General features: G+C 39.2%; 1 protein-coding gene across 1 annotated transcript in view; it reads right to left on the reverse strand.

The window, feature by feature from the left end:
- The window catches only part of RABGAP1L (RAB GTPase activating protein 1 like), a 177,205-nt gene that overhangs the window by 50,414 nt on the left and 99,717 nt on the right, over window positions 1–27,074 (reverse strand). Inside the window, exons 14-17 of the mRNA XM_088524459.1 lie at window positions 21,277–21,351; window positions 18,439–18,564; window positions 16,926–17,069; window positions 4,518–4,559 (exon numbers count right to left, since the gene is read on the reverse strand). Coding sequence (XP_088380585.1) covers window positions 4,518–4,559; window positions 16,926–17,069; window positions 18,439–18,564; window positions 21,277–21,351 — 387 coding nt within the window. The remainder of the gene's footprint in view (window positions 1–4,517; window positions 4,560–16,925; window positions 17,070–18,438; window positions 18,565–21,276; window positions 21,352–27,074) is intronic.

A 27,074-nucleotide genomic window follows, 5' to 3' on the forward strand; every position in this document is an offset into this window, starting at 1 on the left:
TTCTACTAGCTCTCAAATAGTTACAGTAATTATCATAATTTTAGCCCTGCCTGAAAGACAATTCTCATTTTTTTTCTGATTATCTATGCTGGAAATGTGCAAGTTTTACTTAAAATAAGCATTTGTCTAGTCTTCACCGGCATCCTCAGAAGTTTAGCTGGTGAAATCATACAAAATAACAATATATTGCACCCCCTGGCTTCTTTCTTGGCAAGTAAGAAGCTGTAATGCACGGATAGGCTTAGGTTAGGTGGATTTTTTCTTTGTTTTCTTCAAACACTAGTTTTTAAACAATAGTGCCCCAGGCAAGAAAGTGCCAAGTGATAATTTCAGCAGAGGGTACATGTTGGGTGATAAAAGGAGACATGATCTTAAGGGATGTAATTTTGGTTTGCACTACAAACCACACAACTCCCTGAAGAAACAGGCAAAACTTACTCACGAAGCAGTATCTGAGACACACACTTACATATCACTGCTCTGGCTATCTGCCTTGCCTGCTTCTTACGAGCAGAGATTTTTGAGCTATGCCTTCCATACAAAACAAAGTTTCACACCTAATTTTAAAGTAACAGGCTCATGCAAGCAGCAATTGAGGAGATACAAGGTAAACAGAATCTGAGAGAGATCAGGTCTAACGTGCATCCAAAGATGACAGCATCTTGTGGAAAAAAATAAATATACAATTTGCAACACATCCCTTGAGAAATGTAAAAGTATACAGAGGCATAAGAATTTTATTTAAAAACTTCTATCCTTGACAAATACCTGTATCTAAAGTGGTGAAACAGTATTTATAGAACCTCTGGTTGTGCATGACTATCACTCCATACAAATGTGAGACACACACACAGTGCTCTGTTATCAGATAAAGTAGATTTTCAAGAAATAAAAAATATAGTATCAATACACAAGACATTTTGGGACTTCTCAAAGATCCTGTCATTACACCTTTCAGATTTGAGGAGGTAAATAAGACAACTAAGATGATCAAGAACCCAAGAACGATGGTTTATTTATTAAAGAATCACTAGTACCTATAACCACTTCAAGATGACAAACACCACTGCGAGTGCGCCTGGAAGGGGATTATTTTAGTGAAAAGACAATGCTGAGGTAAGGGCAAGGGAGCATAAAATGATCATTCACAAATTTAGAATAGAATAAGAGGAAAAGCCTCCCTAGAGCAATACTACTGCTGCTGCTATTAGCTTAGAGAGCAGCCTGCATAGCAAAGGAGAGGCATTTCTTTAGCCAGAAGGTCCTTTTCTAGTCCATGAACCAAATGATATAACATTTCATATAATTTCAAATAATGCTTCTAATGCATGGCAATTTTGACTCACTTTTTTTTTTCTTTTTTTTAAAAGTCAAGAAGCTTCTGTATCAGCTACTTACATTACCAGTCCCATCTGTCATACCTGCCAGTGCCAGTGCTATTCTCTCCAGTCTGCTGAACATGCACTGACACAAACAGCCCTGAGACTGAGAGGTGTCAACAAAAATAACGAAGATAAGTAACTGTCTTGTTTGCTTAATACACAGTTATCACTTGAAATCATGGGGTGAGCAGGACTTGCACAGCTGCTGGTAGAAATGCTGCTGCATTAGCCTAAGCCCAAGGAAGAGCAAGCAGAGGGGCTCCTCTTCAGCAAGCCCGCGTGCTGAAGTGAATCTCTGTAAGATAATGATGGCATGCAGAAGCTGAGAAGCAGAAGCAGTAACAACTTTCTGTACTATTTCCCACAAATTTCTACCCATTTTTATTTGAACAGTACATTCTTTACTTGTCAAAACACTGGCTTTCCTCCAGCATTGAGCAACATGTTTTCAATGGTTACCCTAATGAAAACACTGTTTCAACAACCTGGATATCAAGGGTTGTTATGAGTCATCATCTCTGAGTAGATTATCTCCATAAAGAAAGTTTGGTTTGGAGCTATTTTTAAAGCTCACGGTAATTTCTTACATTTCTATTAATTCTTTCCTTCCTTTGCAGTAACTTAATCTAGAGCCTTATTTTTACACACACTTGGGCTGTTGCACTAAAATGGTACCTTTCCCAGCACTCCAAAGCAACAGTCCCAACAGGGGGGTCTCTTCACAAGTGTCAGTAGTGTGTTGGGAAGTCCCTTCCAGGGCTGAGCTTTCCAGGAGCAGCTGCGCTCCCACGTAAGGGCCGACCCCGCGCTCTGCCGCGCAGGACGGGGAAGGGGGGACCCTTTTCCTGCCAGGCCGCTTGCTGAGGGCTGATTCCAGGACTGCTTCCACCTGACGTCCCTACCTGATTCGTGTCAGGCTGCCACACAGTGCCACCAGCTGGACAAAACAGCAGTTACACACACTGCAGACTAGACAAAACACAGTGACTGCTGAAGGACATATCTAAGACGGTGCAGTATTTGGACACTATGGGGAAAAAAGACTGTGTTTTTCCTTAAAATGCAATCTACAGGAAGAAATCAAGCTAGTGCCTTATCACAACCAATAGTCTCCATGGACAAAGTACGTTAATTAGCAAGCTGTAACTTGTTATAAACATACCCCAAACGCAGGAGACAAACAGAAAGGATCCCCCCGGTCTTTGTACAAGATCTGTATATTCTGAAGGGCACTACATGAGGATGTAGCTGGTCACCGGAGTAGTTACCAGCATTTCAAAACCAACCACTATTCAGCTGGAAGATACACAGCCAATTCTGAGAGAAACTCCATAGAGTTAAGAGGGAATTCAATAAAAATGTCTCAATTCCGTTGCTATTTAGCAAAGGAATAGCAATTATTTATTCCATGGCTTCCCTTGGTTCCTGCTAGTCCAGCAGTTTTGCCGAACGTGAATCCCCAAGCTACACAGCATCGCTCCGAGGGGGCTCACATCCACAGTCTCATCTGATTTAGTTGTATTTCATTTGCGTTTGCTTTGGCCTACAATGCAGAAACATTTTCTGAAGACAACACCTCCCTTACCATTTCAAGTCTATTAATGCCAAATCAGACGGATGCCTCATACTGCTTACGCTCAAGAAGAAATGCTATTAGCAGAATTGAAAACGATTTTTAAAGCTCTTAACTTATAAGACAGTGACCAAATGTTTTCTTGACCTTTCCTCTTCTGGAACAGGCAGGGGAGTATGAAATTTATAGATATATAAATAAAATTGGGGGGGGGGGGGAAACAAACCCACACGCACTTACTATTAAAAGCAGCTTGGGCTAATGATTCAACACAAAAATATGTCCTTACTTGCAACACAGTATCACTGAGTTAAGAAACTCAGACCCCTTTTCTGACCCTTATCACATTTTTTGGAGAACTGAGGTCACTGTTGCTGACCTCAGATCCCCTGTTGCCACTTGGAACAGCAGGAATCTTTAGGAATGCAGATCACTGGGTGCATCCCCAGGGTCCAAAATGCCACCCTGGGTAAATGAACTCAGGGCAAGGCTGTTGCAGTCCCCTCTCCTAAAATCCTTGCCAGCCCCTTTCAGCACCAGGCCAATATTCCTCCCCCCCCCCCCTTTTTTTTTTTTCTCCTTTTAGTCAGTTTTAAGAGCTGTAAGTCAGCCTCTCGAGCTGCTTCCAGAGCCAGTGCTTACTGGCATGGCAGCACCACCATGCCATAACCTGCCAGGTTACCCATTAGCCACACTGAAGATGAACAAGTCTCCATAGCTGCAAGCAAAGTACAAAACAGGCAGAAGAGAGCACACCCTGAGCTTTTGCCTTTTTGTAGAAATATCCCTGAAATGTTAGGGCAGTTTCACATGCAACACCACGTGCCTCTATGCAGACTGAATTTGATGTAGGGCCATCTTGAGGAGGACAACGCAAACGAGCTTTGAGCTCTGTCACTGGCACCTAAAGGCCAAGGGTTTGCTCCTGGTTTAGGGAAGCTCTCCTGTATCTACACTCAAGATAAAAGTTACCCTCATTACCAAATGTTTCTAAACCCTCTCTCAATATTGCAAATGTATTTTATATTTAATGATATCGAAGGGTAGGCTTCTTAGCTACAAAATCAATCTAGGCACCAAATGAATAATCAAAAAGTGAATCAGAACCATTTTCTTAACAACACTTACACAAGGCATTCTGTACCTTTTGTCCCAAGAACTTAATTACATGGTAATTTTAATAAAAACACAACTATCACAAGGTTTGAAGGAATCCCTACCCAAACATGCATGTTTCTTCCCTTGCTTCCCCCAGAAGTTTCACTATTACTGTTTCATTTGATAGAATAAACTCACAGAATGCTTAAGGTTGGAAGGGACCTCCAGGGATCATCTAGTCCAAACCCCCTGCACACACAGGGTCACCCAGAGCACGTGGCACAGAACTGCGTCTAAGCAGGCCTTGGAAATCTCCAGAGACAGAGACTCCACAGCCTCTCTAGGCAGCCTGTTCCAGGGCTCCGTCATCCTCACTGCTAATACATTTTTCCTTAAGTTCCTCTAAGAACATATTCTATGCTATTTTTTTTCCCATTACAGAAAGTTTCTAATCAATGACTTACCTTTAAGAGAGCCAAGGCCACATGAAAGATGATGTTCAGACCCTGAGAATAAGACAAAAAAAGACTTCAGTCAGTGCCAGCCTACAAGTCTCTCTTATGTTAGCTGTCGCCATCAAGCACCATAACTAGGATGCCGTAGATCCTCTCCTTTCCATGCTACACTTCACAACTCATCCCTAGAGCCCAGGGCAGTTCCCAAACTCCTGGCTGGGGAGGATAAAGGCTCTCAGGAACCTCGTGTCTCATTAAGCCCAGTGCTACGTGTAGCACAGGAGATGCCACCTGCTCTGCTCTTTCCTGAGTGGTGCAAAACACTGCAGCCAACAGGTCACCGAGGAATCGCGATGCCTATTTCAGTTGACAGGATATGGGCTCATTCACTGAAGGCTGGGATTATGTACTTTTTTTTTATACTGAATATATATATGTGTGTGTATACATATATATATATATACATATAAAAACGCAAGAAAAAAAATCTTCTTTTTCTGATATCCGTCAAAAAGAAAGATTATTTCAGAGTCGAGCAAATTGATATCTGTATTAACTATTCTGCTTTCTGATTTGCCAAAGCTAGAAACACATGCACATAAATCTATTCAGTAAATAATGAAATGGCAAGGTCCAGTTATTTAAAAATCTAAGAAAGTAGACAACACTTCATTGACCAGCAACACAGTGGTGAAAAAGCTTACATTTCCCCCTATATTTTAATATAAAAACATAACACACACAGCTCTGCTTATAGTCAACGCTTTTCTATTTTGGTGAGCGAGACCTTGAGATTTCTTCTGGGGAAAGGGGATAAACAATGAGGTTCCTGCACATCAGCCTACCTGCGCTCTTGGGGTCATGCTCACAAAAGCGGCACAGCCCAGGCCAAACAGCTGCTGCTGCTGATGGAAAGAACTTTCCTTTCTCTACCAACTTGCCTAGACATCTTGATACTGACCTTCTTAAGTAGCACTGTGATTGCCCAAATAAGAAAAATCCTATCTACAATTCTCATTTGGTGCTGTATATGTTCAAATTGCTGTATTGCTAGACCTTTTTTTTTAAAAAAAAAAAAAAAAAAAAAAAAAAAAGCTTCTTGCCTCCTTAATGACAAGATAAGTCTCTTCTTAAGAAGTCTTTGAGAGATGATCATCTAAGCGTCCCAACAGATTTGCACCAAGTGATACTGTCCCAACAATATGTATCAGTGTGAGATAATAAGAGGACTTTGTATATGGGTATCGTCCACCACTGCTACAGAGAAAGCTGTGGGAAGACCCAGCCTGACACCTTGAATAAGGCTGCAGTTTGGGAACATCAGCAGCAGTTTCCTTCTATTCCTAAAAGTAGGAGTTCCTATTTAGAATAAAACAGAAATGCTGTGGAAAAATCAGTTTTTACAAAAACTTGCAAAAATTCTTCAGGGGCTTCTTAGGCAGATTTTTTTTTCCTGTGGGTTGTATGGTGCCTCAAAGGAATTTTATCTTTATGAGTGAGTCTTAAAAGTGCAACTACATGAGATCTAATGAATATTGCAACACTGCCCAAATTAATTAATTTTGCATAATCATAACAGACCGACTTTTTCCACTAGAGGTCACAATTGCAGCAGAACAGAACTAAAAAAGCATGTTTCAGATACAACAGACACTAATTTAGCTTTAATACTTCATTTGAATAGAAAAATGTACCAGGAGAGGAGCAGGCCGCAGGCTCCCTAGCAGCACGTCAGACAGGCAGGGGCCAGGGCAGGTGCCCTATGATCAGATCTCCACAAGGCCTCTTCCAGCAGCAAGGTGCCTCTCAATCCAAGGGCACGTTTCAGACCTGTGAGCAGCTATTTTGTGGGCAAGGGCAATTTTGCACTGCCCAGCAGGGCCTTTCTGAGCCCGAGGGCCGCACAGCCCCAGCCAGCAGGGTGAGGCGGAGGTGGCATTTGGAGCAAGGGCTTCCACTCCTTTCTTCGGATGGACAGTAAGGTGCTTTACATTTCAAATGTGGTGCCACCCATTTTCACCGTACATATTGCTTGAATTATTTTTTCTAATGCTCAGGAGACTACTCTGACATAGCCAAGTCTGGTTAATGATTACCACTGTGAAAAATGAGGCTAGAGCAGCTCTTCCCTCCCTGCATCCCTCACCAATCTCTTATTTAAAGTCCTACTTCATTCACAACACAGAGATTTATTAACACTCAGCTTACACTTCTTCATCTATTTTAGAAGCACAAGTACCAAAAATACCTATGTGTAGCAGGCACATAAATCATTGCTAGCAATATCCCTCCAGCAATTTTATAATGGAAATATTAAAGTACATACAAATCACTCACAGCTGGGAAAAAGGAGAGCGAGCACCCTAAATAAGCTTTAAATAACTACTTTTCAAAAAAAGGGGGTTATGCTTATGTCATATTGTTTCCCAGTGATGCAGTCACCCTGTTGGCTTTCAACCTGAGAGGCTCAGCAAATGAAGGAGTATCTCATTTGCTCAGCTCTCAGACATTAAGTCTGCAGCCCAAGACCCCACAAATGAGACTCTCGGCTACATTTTCCCCAAGGTACTCATCCTCTGCAAAAGGCTCAGCAGCTTCCATGCGCACTGCCTAGGGGCTTGGCTGACGAGCTAAGCACCTGCAGTTTCTTCATTCCTCAAACAGGTGTCATTTAAGAACCCTCTTAAGCTTGGGTAGAGGCCTGAAGCATTTTAACAGATCTCACTCAGCCCAGGAACTTCGACAAAAGAACAAGCCCATCTCAAAGCAGACAACTCTTGACTATGCTGCAGCCAGAATGGGCCAGCAAAAGGAAAGTTTCAGAGCTTGGGCCATCTTAGAGATGCTCACCAGGACCTGCTAATGGCTCTGACTGCACAAACCGTTCTCAACTCTACAAGGACTTCAGAGTTAGTTACATATATTCAAAGCAAAACAGCTCAGTTCTGCAACAGTATCTTTCACACCTAACAGGATGCTAAGGGTACATGAGCATCCAGTAGCTCACCGTTTTCCCAGATTTCAGATTTTTTTCACCAGATTTCACTTCACAGGAGCTTTTAATTTGTATGGCAGATCATGTTCTCCAACACAGACGGTAGCCAATGTTCACATGAACAAAGCAGTGAAACTCTATCTCACAATGCTGTAAAAATGTGACAAATGCTTTTCTCAAGACAGAAATCTTGTGAGAAGGTAGGCTACAAAACAAGCACTGGAGGGAAACACTAGCACTTCTCCCTCTCCAATTCAGACCATCTGAGAAGCCTTTCTGTGGTTTTACAGCTATAACCTCTGCATCATTTCCACAGACTAAAGCTAGCAAATCTCTTCAGAAAATATATTGCAAGTTCATGTAATATTAGTGCTTCTTATTTGTAGCTTTGTTCCTAGATATACACGACCTGTAGGAGGAAACAGTGACAATATCGACACAATGTTCTTTACAGCTCAGCATCAGGTAGCAGAGATAAATGTGAGAGTCAACCAGGCACCTCCTTAAGGTCTGAAAAGCTTCAAGACTCACATGACATGTCATCAAAAGAACCATTTAACCTGTTCTGATTTTCTAATAACTGAATGTTTCTTCTTTTAAAGGACAGATTAGCTATTCAACTGAAGTTAATTTGAGACTGCTTTGTAATTATGTGTTCACTTGCACATTTTTCAAAGGAGCTGTAAAGGCTAATTAGGGTTACAAACTCAAGAAAGGAATTAAAATTCTATTTATGTTTTGGACTGCTTCCAGCAAAACATTTGTTTGGTAACTAGAGTACGTTAAGAATACACAATAAACTTCAGGAATATCACAAATACATTTAGGGTGCTGATGCCATAAATACAAGGTCTGAAGCTCAAGCTTCTCTTTGTAAAGTAATGCTGACTTGGAGCACATTCTGCAGGGATATGCATATTATTGAGTACCTTTTACTCCAATATTATTTTTATAGCTTGTACATGCACAAGACAACAACTGAAAAGAAAGGTCAACTCTCATTGAAATAAACAAAGTGTAAGAAAGATGCTTCTGATTACAAAGATTTACTGTGCTTGCGCACAGTGTGTGGGGGCAGGTACATAGGTGTTCCACGTCACGCAAGTAACTTGGTTTAGTACTAAAGTTCTGCTGGAATTACTAGCTCTTGCTAAGCCAGCAGAACATGCATAATGAAAGGGAGGAAGAGGAGGGACAGAGATCCTGTTCTGGCTCAGGTATCAAAATATTTTTTCCATTCCACTGGTCCTTTACAATTCTTGTTCTAGCAGGCTCAAAGAAACCCAATTTTCACATTGTAGATTGGCTCCACAGAAACAAAAACTAGAAAACTATAATCTCATTAATGTATAATATAGCAAGCTTTCTATACACAACAGATATAGCCCTCTTAATAAACAGCTGTCTTGGAAAGAGAGAGAACAACTCTGCAAAGAGATCCTCCTGCCAAGGAAGGAGACATCAGCTGCTTCTCCAGCGAGTCTGTGTAAATCACCTGCTCTGGTAACTCACAACAGAGTGTGGGGTACGCACTACAGTACCACAAAGAGGGAAAGAAAGATATAGAAGTCTCCATTGTGATACTATGATCATATGAATAATAAACAAATCCAAATTAAACACAGTTGAATTGGCTGAATTATTACCTTAGCAGATAAGGGGATAGTAAAAGTGGTGCCAGAGAATTCAGTATTTATACTTTCTGTATATTGAAAAGTATGAGATAAATAATACCAGGCAGCCCTCATCCAGTATCAGTAACTTTGGCATGAGATTGTTCTGTGTTGGTGTTTTTTTTTTAAAAAAAAAAAAACAAAAATGAATATAAAAGCAGCATATAAGGGGGTATTATGAAATATTTACGTGTTTCTGATGATTTGCACATAACTTGCTGCTGACACATTGCTATGTGTGAGTGAAGGCAGACTGCTATGAGATTAATATGTTCTCCTCCCCCGTTTCTGGGACAATAACAACTGTAAACACAGAATAAGTCATTTTCCCATATAAAATTGCTCCTGGGCATCTGGTATTCCTGCAGGGGTACGTTCTTAATTCACAGACTGCTAGGTACAGGACAACGACACTCTGTCTGCTTGACTAAGCCATCCATTACCATCAGCTACTGCCATTTGTGCTTTGCAGAGGCAAAAAGCAACGGCTTTTCAGACACTTCTCTCCCTCTTGCCAAATCTGATTGATATGCGGACAAATTAAGGTCCTGAACGCACACAATGCAAGCCTACGGCAGGCCTGTGTGTGTGTGTTATTTATATTATGTATATGAAGAAAGAAAAAAGCACCTCAAATCTCTGTAGAAAGCCAAGTATTCCAGCTCAAATCTACATGGAAACAGACCACAGCTCTGCCTTTACCTCAGCAGTGGTTTGAGCGGGAAGCGCAGTTGCTGATTTTCACTACTTTATGAGAAAATACAGGATGGCCTCAGAGGCCAACTACAAGATAAGGGCAGCTGTTTCAGCAAGGGCAGACTGTGCCCTCATCTCCTGAGGAACACTCCCCAAGCCAGCACAGCCTCTGGCTGCTCAACGCCACCTTCCCTCCCCTTTGCAACCCGTTTCTTTGGCAGTCACTGGAGGGGTTTCAGGCCCTGCTATTCAAATACAGCAGGGGGCACTAGCGTTAAGTAAGCGTTACCAAAACGTACCCTATTCCTCGAAAAATCAACCAAGTGAGCATCAACTAGTAAGTGGCTAAAATATATTGAGAAACCAACCCAGAGGCCTAGTGGGACTCTGCCTCAGCCATCTCCCTCCTGCAAGGTCTGCACCAGGCCATTCGCCTAGGTTCCTCAGCTTGGCTAATTCGGCCCTTCTATCTAAATACTTTCTGAAGTAGCCTCAGCATCTCAGACCACAACGGTTATCAGCATCACCAAAAAGCTACCTCTGTTCACACAAGTTATCTCAAAACACAGGTTGCTCTGAGACAGTTTTCCCTCTTCTCATGCTGAGCATTTATCATCAGCCCTGTTCTAAACCGGCGGAGAGTGTTTTGAGGATAAATGAGCTGCAACTAGGAAAGAAAGAAACACGAATTACCAGGGCTCACAGGAAGAGCCGCACAACTGGTGCAGAGTGTTGTGTAAAACCCTGCAGCACTCCGGGAGCTCTCAGATGTGCTCTGTTAAAATGCTCCTTTCCTAAACTCACACTTGAGCTGCTTTAACTTCCAACGAGCTTTAGCAGTGATCAGGAAGGTTTGTGCTTCCCGGTGCCCAGGGCAGCACTGAGCAGGGTGTCACACACCTCCACCGTTTCTGCTGCTGATTCAAAGCTTGTATTCGAACATCTAATACCCGTTATGACTTTTGGTTTGGAAATAACTTAAAATTCTTTATCATCACAATCCAAATCATCTAAACAAACACCTACAAACACTATTAAAAGTTGCTCATCCACAAAATATGCAATCAAGTACGACATCTTTTCTCTCTAGTTTATAATTCTGGTCTAGTACTGAAAAATTGTCAGTAAGATAGAGCTCTAGCTATGAGACAAATTAAGCTGAAATTACTTTTAGCATGGCCTTAGATAACTCTTCTAAATACATGAAACTATAAAATTCAGGGCCAGAAAACCTGAGCTAACCCCACTGCAGACCCAGGATTTTGCAATGAAAAACGTGATAATAGCTGACATGCCTACAGATGCTTTTTCATGCATAAAGCTAACTTTGACTCTCAAAATTATCTGCCTAAAAGTTTTTGCATACATTTCCATAGGGTATGCATCACCTTAATTGTCTGTCTTTGCTTTGCCTAGCAACATTTAAAATTGCATCTATTTTATGAGGCGAGAGGCTCTACACACAGTATATGCATAACTTTATTTAATTTTCAATAAAAAAAGCTAAGAGATATGTGCCGTGTTAAGAAAAGTAATGCCAAAAAAGCCTTTGTAATGACATCTCAGAGAGAAGCCCTCCTCCTCTTCTGCACTACTGATTGCTGTCTGTTGTCTTATGAACATGACGGACGATGTGAACTGAGAATAGTGACATCTTATGCCTTTGTATAAAGGTTTTGGCATGTGTGGCAAGAGAAGCAAAACATTGCATCTGTTCTCAGGCAAACTAGTTCCCTTGCCCTTGGCCCTCCCAAACCAGCATCACTCAGCTGGACATAGATGCTCAAACCCCGCTCTCTCCCACCTGGAGAGGGAGCGTTACAGAAACAACTTACTCGCTCTCACTGTTAAGCACCTTCTTAAATCAATTCAAAGTTACTGTGATAGTCTCAGAAAGAAAACCTCTCTGCTCTCCTTCCATGAAATGGTGGTGGTTGATAAAGGGTAAGGAAAGGACAGAAAGCTCTCTAAAGACCTAGTGCCAGGCACTGCAGGCAAGGTAAAAAGAAAAAATCTAAATGCCAAATTTTGATCAACTATATACATAGAAAATGAAAAAAAGCCCAAGCTTTTCCGATGTGTAAGTATGACTGACTTTAGTTTTGGAAATATTACTAAGTACCACAGGAAGTTTCAGCATAGATCTGTATCTACTTATAATTTAAGTCCAGCTTGTAAATATATGCTGTCACTGCTCTAGAACAGATTTTATTTTTAGCAAGTCCAGTCTCACATTGTATAACCATTTATTAAAACATGCTCCAATAAAAGGCTAACAAATGCAGATGTGACAGATGACAGTTAATTCCAAAAAGTTCAGGTTTGCTTCCCCTATATAGATCCACAGATGACAAAAAATGGTACACAGTTTTATTTAATCCACATTTCATCTGAGTGTAGATTTACAGAGGAAACAGGCTCATTTCTGACAATTCCTGAGGAAGCTGAACGAATTAAGATGTTAATCTGCTCTTTTTCAGCTGAACTCCCCTGATGGAATTGCAGAGGTATTTGACAGTGACAGATTAAAAAAAAAAAAAAAAAAATCAGGCTTTTGTGATAGCTGCTCCTGAGCTCGTGCTAACGCACAGCAACAGCCAGGCGCGCCGTCTGAGCGATCCCATACGGCACAGTGTTGCCTGCCACATCCATTTTTCAGCAAAATGTACCTAAAACAGGCAGCAACTCTCCAGTGCCAACAATTATCATTCTTCCCACACTGCCGTTATTGCGTTATGCAGCAGTGCCACAGCCACCACGTCCAGCCAATGCAGGGCCATGTTTTACCTCTCCAGAGGTGCCCGCTTGCTGGTACCAAGTCACATCTTGTAAGACTTTTAAAAACACTCATCAGTCTCTGTTATCAGTGACAGTTTCTCAATAGTGACTGTGAAAGTTATTTTATACAGAATTGTGTGCAACACTTCATAAATAAAGGCCAGGGAAGGGCAGTAGGTAGGTTTAAACTTGCAGGCCTTCCACTGTTCTACTCTGTGGTCCTGGGAAAGGTAATTTCACTTCATTTTTAGATAAGTTAACAATACAATATTATTGAGAAGTGAAAGAGATCCAGTTGCATCTCCTTCCGTTCAGTCTTGATCACATAGCAGCTCATTAGTCAAACTATTAATTTTTCTAACAAGACTATGTGATTACTGACACTAAATATAAAAACGTCTGTGCCAGTCCAGAACAGGCAGCATGTAGTAGTGTTATACACACTCCTCTAAAGGGGAGAGGCATAATCCTTACATATTCTATATATCTCCCCAGGAACTGCATGCAGTAACAGCCACACAAACAGAAAAGGCAGGTTACCAATGAAGCCTCAGCATTTTAGGTTTATAACAGGATGACAGCTTGAGTCTCGCGCTTCTAAAGTTTTGGCAATTTTGCCTATACTGTTTTAAGCATTTTCTTTTCTAAGCAGTAAATTTATTGAAAAAAAAAAATCATACAATGCTTACAGTTTGCCTGTCAACTGACTTTCTCTCTAATGCCTATTTAAAAATCACTTTTCAAATATATTTTAAGCCTTAATTTTAAATTGCACACTTTAAAATGCCAAACAAAGTTAAATGGCAACACGATGATCTCCTGCATCATTATCCACGGGCAGCTCTATCTAAATCACATGCATATTGTCTAAATAAGTCACTATTTCTAAGGGGGACTTTAAATAAATAATTTAAAAACTGCTAAAAAAGAAGCAGCAAAGCACAGCAGGCTCTCAAAGAATTCAATAACATCATGTTGATCGACAAGACTGACAAGTCCAAATACAACTCCGAATCTCATCAACAGAGTCGTTCTTCAATGCAAACAGAAATAGCAAAAGAGGAGATTAATGAAGCAGTTGAAGCAGGCAGCTGAAGGGAGCATTGCCGAAAGTTCCTTGATGCTGACATGTTAAAATTCATCTACTTAGCCAGGCTCAGGAGCATCCAGTTTGCTGGAAGCCCTGGAAAACTGTCAACTGGATGAAGTGGTTGGTTGGTTTGTTTGTATTATGGGTAGGCAGACACAAATTAAGCATTATATGGACCTGCTGCCATGGAATATCTCTGCAAGCCCAAAATTGTCTTCGGGTTTTTATCACAGGAGAAAATAGACACCAAATCATTTCCTATTGACAGATTCTCTCCCCCAGCTCCAGAGGTATTTTCCTGAGGCAAGACTTCAAGGCCACGGGAAATACAGGGGTTGAATCACACCCACAGTAGCTGGACATGGAGGTCCAGCTTTACCTCTGGAGAGGTAAAGAAAGGTCAGAGGAAAACACTAGGATATTAGGACTGGAAAACATAGAGGACATTCCAGTTCCAGAAGCAACTTCCAAAATAGTATGAATTTTAGAAAAAATAGTTTTTTCTAATGCTTAATATGGGAAGGATGAAAAGACCTTGATAATAATAGCACACACAAATCATTTTAGTAAGATTTTTAAACTTTCTCAGTAAAAATAAATTCTCATATAGAAAAATCATCTATTTAATATCCATTCTTGCAAATTTTCTCCCTATTAAACAAATTTCCCTTCTCCTTTTAAATAACATTTTGCCAATCCATCCTCTCTCACACGCACATACAAACTGCTATGTTCTGTTCTCCCTCTATCCTCCTCTGCATTGTCTTCCTCTCCTCACTAATAGAAAAAAAAAGGAATAAAAAAGAAAAAAAGGAAATAACAATAATTTCATCCACAAGCTACAAGTTTCCATCAATTCCCCCATTTCTCCCACGCCCAGCTGGCTGAGCCAGCGCCTACCTTCTGCCCGCTAAGGAGACCTCCTGTGCGGCCAGCTGGCTACAGCAACCGCTGCAACCCGGATTATTGCTCATCATCCACACGATTATTCCCCATAACAACATGTATTATCCACATTTAGGAACCAGAGACACAAATCCCCTTCGTAAATTCCTGGGCGCCGCAAAATGTTAACCCACAGTGTGAATAGTTTCTCAGGGAGCAGAGAACCTTCCTAAGAATGGCCAGCTTGGACGACCCATTCAGCCTTTTTTTGGTTTATTTGTTTTAAATACTGTTTTTTTCTTCCTTCAATTTTTTTCTTTTATAAAAATGTGGTTAGCATATAAACATTTTGTCAGCTACAGGCCAAACAGGGACAAGAAGAATGCAGTCAAGAAGGAAGTCACAGGCTATTTAACTTCCTTAATATTCATCCATATTTATGACAAATTAACAAAAAGGCTAGAAACTGGATTACAAAGAAATACAATGCAGCTCACTTCAAATGCTTTTGCCTTTTTTTTTTTTTTTTTCCCCCTTACACAAATGAATGAACACATTCCACTGTTCACCGCTGCAAGTGTGTTTTCCTCCTTCCAGGCGCTGGAATTAGAAGCGCACTGCTTTGTCAGATATAAGTAAAGAGCAATTGAATGCAGACAAAAATATATATATATATTTTTGACTGCTCCCTTGGTCCTTCTGGAGGTAGATGGGGCAGGCGCTTTCAAGGAATGACTTCAGGCTGCCATTAAAGAACTGACTTTTTGTATTGTGATATTGCTGAATCATGTGGCTAAATCAAAAATCATATGTAAAAAAAGAAATCTTCAAACTTCTTTCCTATGCTGTCTGTGCCATGTGCCTTCAGATTTCCTCTTCCTCCAAAGATAAGGGTCAACTAGGTTTTTATTCTATTGTAATTTTAATCTGTGCTCCTCCAAGAATCTCTCAGAGCTGCATGTTATTTCAGACTAGTTGATTCCTGAAAATTAAGAATGGTTTTCTGATAGTCTATGCTGTTGTCCCACTATGTTATATCTACATTTTGCCCCCCTGTTTCTCAAGGGGTCTGCATGCATCTTCTCAATTCAAATCAGTCTTGGCCTCTGCTTTATTTTTAGCTGCTGTAAAAGAGCCTCCTCATTAGCACTGTGGGATTATCCTCTGGGAATGCTAGCAAGCTTCCCTTTCTCTAGGAGATTCTCATTTTGCTCTCACCTTCCCCTCCAACTCTTCAGGAGATTCTCATTTTGCTCTCACCTTCCCCTCCAACTCTTCCACCTTTTTTCCAGAGAAATTCCTTCAGACATGCTGAGATAAACACTGACAGATGTGACATGAATACAAATGTTTTTAAAAGTTCTTGCTTTTTTTTCACTTGAAATATTAAACCTGAATTAACTGTGTCTAAAAGATTTCTTCCCCATATTTTATTACCAAGCTTAATATAATAAAAAGCACAAGGGCTTCACACAGGATGCAACAATACTTCTAGCAGAATGATCACCAGTACAAAGTGATATTTTATACTTTTGGAAAACATTTTCTTATCAAGGTCATTTCTGAAAGCAGCATCAGGAACTGAAAAAAGAAATAAGCCGAACTGACAGCAAAAGATCAAATCTACATCCCAAACCCATCTCCAAAATAAACTCACTAACAAATCTCAAGCAATCAAGACATTTTGTTCATCTACTGCTTGGCTATCTCTGCAGGGAGGAGGACGAAGGCAGGAAAATTAACAGAGCTCCTCCTTTTTTCCCCTACTCTATTTGCTTATGTAGAACCACCAAAAATTTGTGAAAGAAATAGAGCACATGTATGCCTGAAATGAAACACGTTTAGGTGGAAAAATGAGACCATTTCTCCTTTACTCCCTTTTGCCTTGCTGGGTACTTGGAGACATTAAGCTAATGAAGCTCCTTGAAATATCCTTCCCATCTTCAGACATTCTGAATTGGAAAAATCAATTTAGAGCTTTCCCACCAAGAGCCTAATTGCCAGAGTGGAAGCTAACTACAAAAATTAGCATCCTCAATATTGAATCAATTATTTAATAAATTAAATAAAAAACAGATGTGTGCACCAGAAATTCCAATGTAGATCCCCCTAGTAAAGAATAAGGCAGTTCAGAATACTAATTTTAAAACCAAACCAGTGTTACACTCGACATCTCTTCAATTTATACATCATTTCTAAATAATTTAGTTTTATGCTGTTTCAAATTAAACAATAAAATGAAATCAGAGCACTTAAGAGTGGAGAGAGGAGGTCTCTGATTCAGGCTTGTGACATTTTACCTCACAAAGCAGTAAGTCAATGATGTGGAAGACCATGCAGAGTGGAAACTTGGCAGTAAAAAGAGTGAGAAACCACTGGGATGCATACATATGAGCTTCCAAATTCAGGTCCAAGAAATGGCTGTACAAGTCAGGCAACTGCTCCTAGGGTAAAGGAAAAAACAAACGCTTCAAAACCACTCATTAATCTTCTGAGTTCATGATAAACACTGTCAGCAAGTACCAGGTTGCTAAACACTGAAGAACAGAACAAAATGAAACCTTGGCTACTTCTGAGCAAAGAAGTATGTTTCTCCATAAATTTCAGTGTCCATGATTTTTGTGATAACCACTAGAGATTCTGTTTTAGAGAAGGTACAGTAAGGTTTAACCACTAGAGATTCTGTTTTAGAGAAGGTACAGTAAGGTCATAGGGAGAAATTACAAAGTTGCTAAATCTCAAAACAGAGAAGAGGCAGAGTACTTGTGAAATGTATGCCATGCATGGCACTTCTGCTAAATTTTGGAACAAGGAGTTCAGCCTGCAGACCATAAAACATCAAAGCATGTCTTAAGTTTCAGAACTGCATGAAACAATTTTTCTAGATAGACAACAGAGATGAGCAATGTAAAGTTAGCCCTGGAAATTCTAGTGTATGTCAAGAACATAGGCTTCTTCAGTTACTAAATAAACATCTTTGAAAAGACCATGTACCAAAGTAAAATACCAAATGAATTAGTATTCTACGTGCTCTGCAGAAAATATGCATAAATCAACAACTGTAGTCTGTGGACATTTTTGTTTGTTTTTAATAAATCTCATGGAAGGAAAAAATAATGCCTTTCTGTTATGGGCAGGTGACCCAAAGAAATAGCTTTCACTATGATAACAGAACAACAGGTCAAAACTTACACTGGGCTCTTATAAACTGCACAGTAGTCAAAACAACAACTTGCAATAGTTAATTTACATTAAGTTGCTCTGGATATGAAATAATTACATCTGAGAAAAAGCAGCAAAGTATTCAAATCACAGTAGGATCTACAAAATGACCCAACTTTTGATTTGTATTTCATAATCACCAGCATGTCCTGATTTGCCTAACCTCTTAGTCACCACCACAGGCCACAGAAAGTAGGACACTGGTGGTGGCAGTCCAAAAGATTCCCTGACCTTTAAAGGCCACAAAAATTCTCCTAGGTGACATCACAAAATAGGGAAGAGAGAAAGTAAGCAAGCAGAGACAAGAGAAAGAAAAAGAAACATTCCTACTCTGCTTGGACACAAAGATTAGCAGCAAGACTTGGTATTTGAAAGCCAAAAGAAAGAGAAATAAAATTGACTCACAATGTTTGGATTTAGATATTACATTTCTCTGCAAAGGGGGCTGATGTATCCAAGTTTTGGTTCAATTGGACCTCTAAAATAACAGGCTTTTTATTGTCAGGTAGGTTATGGAAAAAATGCTTTAGCCTCTTGACCACACTAGTATTTCAATTTATGAAGTACAAGAATTTTGTAACCTGGCCCCACCTGCATCAACTTCTCCAGCTGGAAAAATTTGCAATGGAGATCTTCAAAATTATTTCTGTAGAGGTCCCTCAAGCCATAGTCATACATTATTTTCACCAATACACAGAATGCTTGCTCTTCTGGCATCTGTTTGGAAAAATACACAAATATAATTTTAAAAACTAAGCTGAAGTTGGAAGGTCCTTACACAAATACTCACATATATCTACACTTAAATCACTTATGTAGGATGGATTCTAAACCAGGGGTGTATTAAACTGCTCATCATGGCACTCAGTATTTAGAATTAAGTAACTATAATCACAAGGGGAATATTCTCCTTGATGAGCACCTTGATCTGGGTCTAAGAGATTCTTTGAGGAAAATGTGAGATCAGAGTACAGGTCCATACATGTAGACATGGCTACAACTGCACAACTGTCACTGGCATCTTTTTGCCAATATGTAGGAATATACAATTCTCATCTATAAGAGCAACTACAAAATAGATAAACAGCAATCCAAGACAGAAATTTCTACTGAGAGAGACTTAGTTAACTGGGAAAAGCATTTGAAAACACTGAAGGATAACTGTCCCTTAGTGAGAATATCTGCTATTTGCTTCCATCCAAACCCCAGGAAGGCAAATGCTCAGAAGTTAGGCTTCCCAAAGTGGATGCAGAAATGCAGTTTGCCTTCAAAACCTCATCATGAGACCAGGAAGGCTGAATTCACCCATAGACAGCGGGCCTTTTCAGAAGCCTTATCTCTATAATCACCATATTTCACCTTGACCAAAACTCCTTTTCCAACAGAGTTATAGTTTGTCCCTTGGTGTGGTTGCTATGGGAGCCATCTAAAATCACATTCACTGGCTTGAGCTCATTGCAAGCTGAATTTGTATGAATGCTTTTATTACCAAACTTCCACTGGTCAGACATCTCCGCACTTTCCCCTGCTTGCAGGTAACATAATAGTAAAATATGGATAAGCAGAGTCACTGCAGACCCCTAATCAGGTCATCAGTCACTCAAAAAATTTCCTTTTGCAGGTACCGGATTGCTACAACTGAAAACAATTACCCAGTATCAAGAGTGACAACTCTTGACCTTTTAGTATATCCCTTCGTTCACATCCTTGCCAACCCCTCAGCAAATATCAGCAATAGATAAAAGCTCAGTATTTTCTTCAAAGAGAATTTTAGTCTCTTGATATCCACCTCCAGGGTTTCATCTTCTATGGTTTAGACTATGATTATGTTCTGTCTCCAGGGCCACAGCTGAAGCAGATGCTTTCATTTTCAGACAGCACATATAAAAGCCACCAGCTACTGTCAGGAAATACCAGATTCACCGCAAGCGATTTCAACAGGCTAAATGCACCTAGACCGAGCTGTTGTGAATCTCAGATCTCTTTACCACAGTTCTAGCTGGATAGAATGATCCCCACTGGCAGCAAACAAAGGCCACAGACAAAGTTAAGGGAAGAAACAGCTTTATGCTGACCAAAAAGCTTAAACTTGCTCTAAAACAAGCTGAAAGCAATTTTTTTTTTTTTTACCCTAGCAGGAAAGGTAGTGTTATAAACATTCTATTAAAGAGAGTGTAATTGCCAGTTAGTATTCCTTCTGTACAGGGCAATTTCTTCTAACTCCAGAAACACTAGAAACAAAGGCAAGGCTCTCTAGCAAGGACAGTATACGCCCATATGAGAGAAGCCAAAATATCAAAAAGATGTTAAAAATGCGATATCCATTTATTTCTAAGAACCTCTAAAAATAATTATTTTTCAAGTAGAAATTAAAAGTCTTTCTTTAGGTAAATTTTTAATGGAAAAACAAAAGGCAGATATGTTCATTTTTACTATATGTGGGACTGCAATGTGACTAATTTCACATTTATCTTGAAGAACCTAAAGCTTTTCTGTAACACTGGTAACGTGTTCATTACATCTGAAAGATGACACAGATTTCCTTAGGAATTATAACTTATAGTTAAAATGACTTGAATTTGATTTTGTGGAAACTATGTATGCAATATAAGTCAAATAGCCCTATACAGAACCAGAAAATCAAATTATTCCAATCATGATTAATAATTAATTAAAGCCTATCAGAGAAAGCATGGAACAGCATAAATAATAGTGGTTGGGATTTATATTCCCACCCCTCCACCATATTATTTACAATACTCATACAATTTACATCTACTGCTTATCCTGTGATATATCTTGGAATTTAAGTAGATTGTGAATATAAAAAATGCACATTTATCTATCTGTGCACACGCATACACACTCATGTATTATGAAGTGAAAGATGAAAGTTTTTACAGTTTTTGGTTACAGGCTAAAATATGGTTCAAAATAGGTTTTCATTTGAAACATTTTATAAAGTGTCTCTAGGAGAAAAAGTGTCATTGAAAACTCATAAGACTGTTCTGATTAGTTGTCCTGAGAATATCTCCCAAAGTTGAATTCCTCATAAAGGCAATGGAAGTTTACTTAGACAAGAATCAGATTAAAGGAAAACAGCAATACAAAACAAAACAGTTTCAGGTTTAGGAATAAAATTACTTTTATTTTTTTCTTTTAAAGATAATCTCTATTGTCAAAAGCTGAAACACTACAAGACACATTACTTCATCTCCTAAAAACCCTAATTGATCTTGAATTAATGGATTTTGCCTCAACAGAGGAAATACACATTGACAGTGATAGAAACCTTTTATACACTATTTGCCAACAAGCAACAAAAGGTAACAGAGACAAGCAAACCACAGTCAAACAGTACGCTACATACTGTTTTTAAAGCTGCTTTGGTGTCAAAATAAATTTGCTTTCATTTTGCAATTAACTCACATGAAGAAGTAGCACAGCTGCGAGGAAAGACTGTCCCTGGCAATAGCCAATGTCTTCATCATAGACAGAATAGGCCTAGAAAAGACAAAAGCCATCCACAATTTCAGATCTATGTACGTATTATCAAATTCATTTTAATCAATGAGCTATTCAGAATACAAAAGGCTACGGAGGCCAAAAAGATGAAGAGGGGAAATTGTAACCATTCTTGAACAAGCTTTTGGTACACTTGAAAAAGGCATAGTTCAGCCTTAATCTTCCACATGCAAAATATTTGAGTGTGTATATATACATACATATGTGCGTGTGTGTGTAGATATGTATATGTGTGTGTGTGTGTGTCTGCATATTTAGTCATGAAAAGATCTGGATGCAATCTCCCTTCACTTAAACCTGGGATAATTATGCCAACATCAGTACTGCGATAATGATAATAATACAAGTCTGAACTAAGAATTAGGCTAGAAAAAAAAAAAAAAAAAAAAACACACACACACACACACCTTACGCAAATTAAATCTAGGACCCAAGGATGCTGCCTAGGAAGCCAGTGAGGATTACTGTGGGCTGACAGCTTCATCAGAAGCAACCTTTCCATGTCCTTACTATGCTGAAAAATGAGTAAGACTCATTTTCCGATGGTAAGATTGCTGTGCCACCATAAAGCTTTCCTGAGGGAAAAAGCTTTCCCAAGCTTTTGAACACTGAGTTCAGGAGAATAAATTTAATCATGCACCTTTCAAACTTCTTTACTTTAAAACATTTAATAATATTTTAGAATCAAGCTGATTTTTTTTTCCTCATGAGAGTCTAAGAGTAAGTCTTTTCTTTCTTAAATGTTTTAATAAGCTGTGAAGCAGTTCACAGTCTTGACATGAAAAGTATTATCAGTGATGCTTACTAAAATAAGGTTTAGCATCCCAAATCAACACCACAGGTGTTAGCCCAGGTCACTGACAGATCATTTCCTCAAATTACAACAGATAAAGGCAAAAAGGAGGTTGCCCTTTTATATTATGGCTTTTTTTTTTTTAATTAAATGAATGCTAAAACTGTAGCATGCCTGAGAAAAACCCTTCATTTTCTCTCACACAGACCCTTATTCCCATAAGCTTTTAAGTGACCCTATGGTCACTATTAATATTAGAGAGGACACTGTTTACAGAGAGGAAGCAATATGGTCCAAATTTTAAAAAACTGTACATCAACTACTGCACACCATATACAGCACAATGATATAGTTCATATGGACATTTCACATTGTCTTATTTTTCTAAAGGAACTATTAATACCAAATAACACTAATTCTTATAATATCCACATGCCAAACTCCTGAGTACGCCACAAGTGCTGTTGTTTCATTACCACATCGGTAGAAAAAATTAAGAGCACTAAAACTAATGCACATCATCATCATCATCATGCCCAAACTATAATATATCACATCTTTATTAGAATTACCCTCTAAAAGATGAAATACAGGGGACAGATGATAAAAGAGCACTGCAGACTTCTGCATCCTCACACTCTGCCCCCAAGGGCTCTGATAATACTTCCTTGCCTGGGCTCTGATGAGAGGCCTCCCTAGGCCACGTCTTGTGAATACAAAAATTGCTTCATAAACGATTTTGATACCATCCCAGTCTCAAAATGAGGGTCTAAATTTGTTGTGTGCTGAAAATATATTGTATCTTTATCTCAGGAATGTTTTTATTTCTATTGGTCAAATAAATACAAAACAGTACTTAAAATTACTCTGTTTCTGCACTGAATTATCATAAATTTATTTCCAACTTCTAAATTAATATTGCATATATCTAATTAGTACCATGTCTGACTAATAATAATAACTCAAGTAAGAATTAGTAAGAATTCAAGTAAGAATTCTTAGAAAAATAAAAGTAGTGTAGGAAGAATATTTTTCCTTTATTTCTGTGTCCAGAAATCTGTCAGGCTATAGATGCCTCCTATTTCTTCAGAATGTCCAAAAACATTTGATTTTTGCTTTTGAAAGGCTATCTCTATTTAAAAGCAGATAAGTAAAACAACAAGTAACAAATTTTGTCACTTTTTTTTCTCCACACTATATAAAAAAAAACTTTTGTTCTTCTTAAAAAATCTAAGCTGTAAAATTAATAGGAAACAATCAACCTGTGTGCAGGTTCTCGCTGTTCTGAGAAATATTATTAACAAAATAGTTAATAATTTGCTAACATCAGCAGTGAATTAATCCAAACATGTTTTATAATAAGCATTTAAAAACCACCACACTGGAGCAAACAAATCTCCTCTAAAACAGACTATGGATAAGCAAGCCAAGAAAGCTATCGGAAATAAAAAAGAACTCCTTCAGAGAAGATGAAAGAGGCTAAAATTGTGGCCAAAGGAGTAAAATGGGGAAGGAAAAAAAAAAGAAAGAAAAAAACTCCATCGAATCCCAAAATCTGCATGTAAAATATAGAAATATTTATGCAGACCAATAAATGTTCTCCTAAATACCTTCTTAAACATTTCAAAACTTTTCACGAAACTTTGAGTCGTTTTTTTTACCAGCACAATCTGTGAAAGTGTCAACGACTTGCAAATTATTATTTACTTCTGTGACTCACGAATCTCTGATTACAATCCTTCAAATAACTAAGATTTTAATTATTCTCTCTCTCTCTCTCTCTTTCAAATAAGCCTTATTAAAGCCTTACTTAAAATTCACTTAACTCCTTTTGACTAAAGGATCTTCAATTCATCTACAGAACTGAGGCCTCTAACAGCTATCTCTGTGCTGGGAGAGATGAGGGCCTCATCTCTTCCAGCATTTAAAAGATGAATAGTAAGGAGTACATCTCAAATTCCACAACAAACTGATTTTCATTTTGTTTGCATCCCCAGGAGCATGAGAGATCACTGCTTGTGCTTGCTGAAGGTTCAAACATACCTGAAATAACAAAGTGCCGCCCAGTGCTAACTAGCAAATATCAGAAATTCAATTACATTAATTGCACTGCAAACAAAACAGAGCCCATAAAGAATATTGCAACAGCCTGACTGCACATCCAAATCACTGTGTTAACTAAAGCTGTATGTTTAGAAATTATTTCCTTGTTGATGGAGTATAGCAGAGAGGCAGCTATATTTTGCCCGTGAGGCCTCGTGCAGACGCGTAGGCCCCACAAGGGCCCGGAGAAGGGAGAAGCTGCCCCGCTCGCTCGTCCCTGGCGGGCTCCTCCCGGAACGGTGCTTCCATCCTCTTCCCAGCACTCAAGATTCACAGGCCTGACCTTTTTACTAGTGCAGGCTCAGCAGAAAATCCATATTCAGGAACAGTCCCACTGCTTCCTTGCTGAGCGCAGATGCACAGAGAAGGAGCCTTATTAATATGTAAATTGAAGAAGACAAGATAACACTAAAAATCCTTTGCATGAAACAAGACAACAATATTTACTAAAATTGCTCTTCAATGCACAAGTGCAGAAAATAAACAACTAAAAATAGATGAAAAAAATCAGTCTTAACTGGTTCTGCTTATGGCCCTTACTTATACTAAAACTGGTGAGAGGCTGCTGTAAGAAAGCAACAGCAACCAGCCCTAACCAGCTAAACCAAAACCAAAGTAGACAAATGCAGCAACTGCCTAGTGGTAAGTTTTGGAAGATACTAAGAAAAAAGAGAGAAAAAAAAAAAGAGAGAGAGAAAAAAAAAAAAAGACACTGCAGGAAACTGAAACTAAGAAAGGAAATGAAAGACCTACAATTTACAGGGCAGATCTGGCTTATCTGGGCATAAAAACTATTGGCCCCAAAAGGGCAATTTGTCCAAGACACTGTTCATATTTCAGTCACATCATCTGCAGCTAAGAAAGCTCAAATCCAGTGGTGGGTCCCATTAAGTGTTAGCTTTGCTACAAGAAGGGTTCATTGCTCCCCCTACTCCTCTGGATACCAACAAGAAGACATTGGCAGAACTACTGAAACAGAACGTTGGAGTCACAGTAACCAACTACTGGTCCTGTCCTGCACATAAAGCCTTCTGGCAGCTACAGCTGGGGCTAGCAATAAACTCCACATTTGATGAACCAAAGAGACAAGTATTCAATAACCAAGTGCTCCATAATACAGATGTTCTCACGCCTTTTTTCATAGGAGAAAAAACAAGCAAACAAACAAACAACAAAAAACCCACATACACTAAGACCAGTTTTTGATCACTGGGATTCACCAAATCAGAGAAGAGTTACCAGGCAAGCAGCAAAATATAGATCTAAAATTATTAACCTAAAGAAACTGACTGATTTCTCTGCAACATACTGCATTTCTCTTATTAAAGTCTCAGTGGTGTTTGTCAAATAGGAGCTACTTTAGTCAGAAAATTAGACAAAAAAGGTCACGTTAAATTGTGCACTGCAGGCACTCCAAGCAGTGGAGAGGACTCCTTCTGCCAAGTGCCTTGATTCCCTGAAACATAGCACTGTTAACTACATATGTAAGCATGGAAGTAGGTCAAGAGCATTATTCCATTATTCACCAAAACATGGAGAAGGAACTCTTCAAATATACCTAGAATTTTCATGGTATTTAAACAGAAAGGACCAAAGAAACAAACGTATTTTCCAAAGATGTCTGCTCTGTACGAATCTGGCTCATCTGATGCCCTTGGGTGAAATCACAAATCCAGAAGCCAGAGCTGCTAGCTCTTCCCTCTCACTGCTCACCACCATTGTCAGCCTTCAAAGTTTATTTTTAGATACTTTGTTACACAAATGTTCTGCAAGAGAAAAAGTTTCAAGCTTTCTGTTTCCTGTGCTCTGCAGGAGAGAGGCAGGGAAGGAACCAGAGCCGGCAAAGCAGTAGCAGCGAGGTCGGCAGCAAGCTGCACTCTCCTCCCTGTCTGGCAGCTCAGATCACTTCGCATTGCAGCAGGCACAGAGAAGCTGCTCTCCAGCTTTTTACTCTCCTGTCTTAGAACAACCTTCTTCCAGCCTTATTCAATAATCTCGTTATGCAAATATCTTATTTTCACATTAGAAAAAGGGCATGAACACCCAGTATCTTCCAGTACCTCTATTAAAAGTTACACTGAAAATACAAGGCTGTCAAAACATTATTTTCAATCCATATAGTCTGCTGAGATTTTTGGAAAACCTTCAACAAGATCCCTGCTAAATGACTTTTAAGAAAACTAAACCACCATAGGAGAAAGTCCCAATATGTGTTCAAATAATTTATTAAAGGATAGAAAATAAGGAGGAGGAATAAACAGTAAGTTTTCATCCACAAAAAAAGAGGGTGAGCTAACTCCCAGAGTCTTACAAAAAGAGATGATGGGGCTGGAACTGCTGAAAACATTCATAAATCCTGCACAAGTCACACAAAGAGCAAGGTAACAAAGTCTGCTGATAAAGCAAAGCTGTTCAGAGCAGTAAATCAAAAACTGACTGCAAAGATGCTATGTGGGACCCTTTCTTATCAAGGGGAAAGTGGCAAAATGGCAGAGGTGATTCAACTGCTGATAAATGTAAAATACTCTGAGGAAAAAAGTAGTCTTCAATTTATGGCAAATACTGGTTAAGTGATGATCTAGACCTTTCAAGAAATGCAGGAATGAGAGGGGAAGGTCCTTAATCTGCTGAGAGAGAGGTCTTGAGAGCGGGAAGAGTTCCCAGCTTTGGAAATCAAATGATGTACTTTATCCTTAGCCAGGGAAATCCGGGAAGAACAGGAATCCCTGCCTCTCTCAGGCTGCCTGCTAGTCAGTTCTGGTGAAATCATATTCATCCCTTTATCTTTTTCTCTTTATTAAAGAGA

Source organism: Tinamus guttatus, unplaced genomic scaffold, assembly GCF_059628265.1.
Source record: "Tinamus guttatus ecotype Peru unplaced genomic scaffold, ASM5962826v1 Tinamus_guttatus_pri_ptg000211l, whole genome shotgun sequence".
NCBI lineage: Eukaryota > Metazoa > Chordata > Aves > Tinamiformes > Tinamidae > Tinamus > Tinamus guttatus.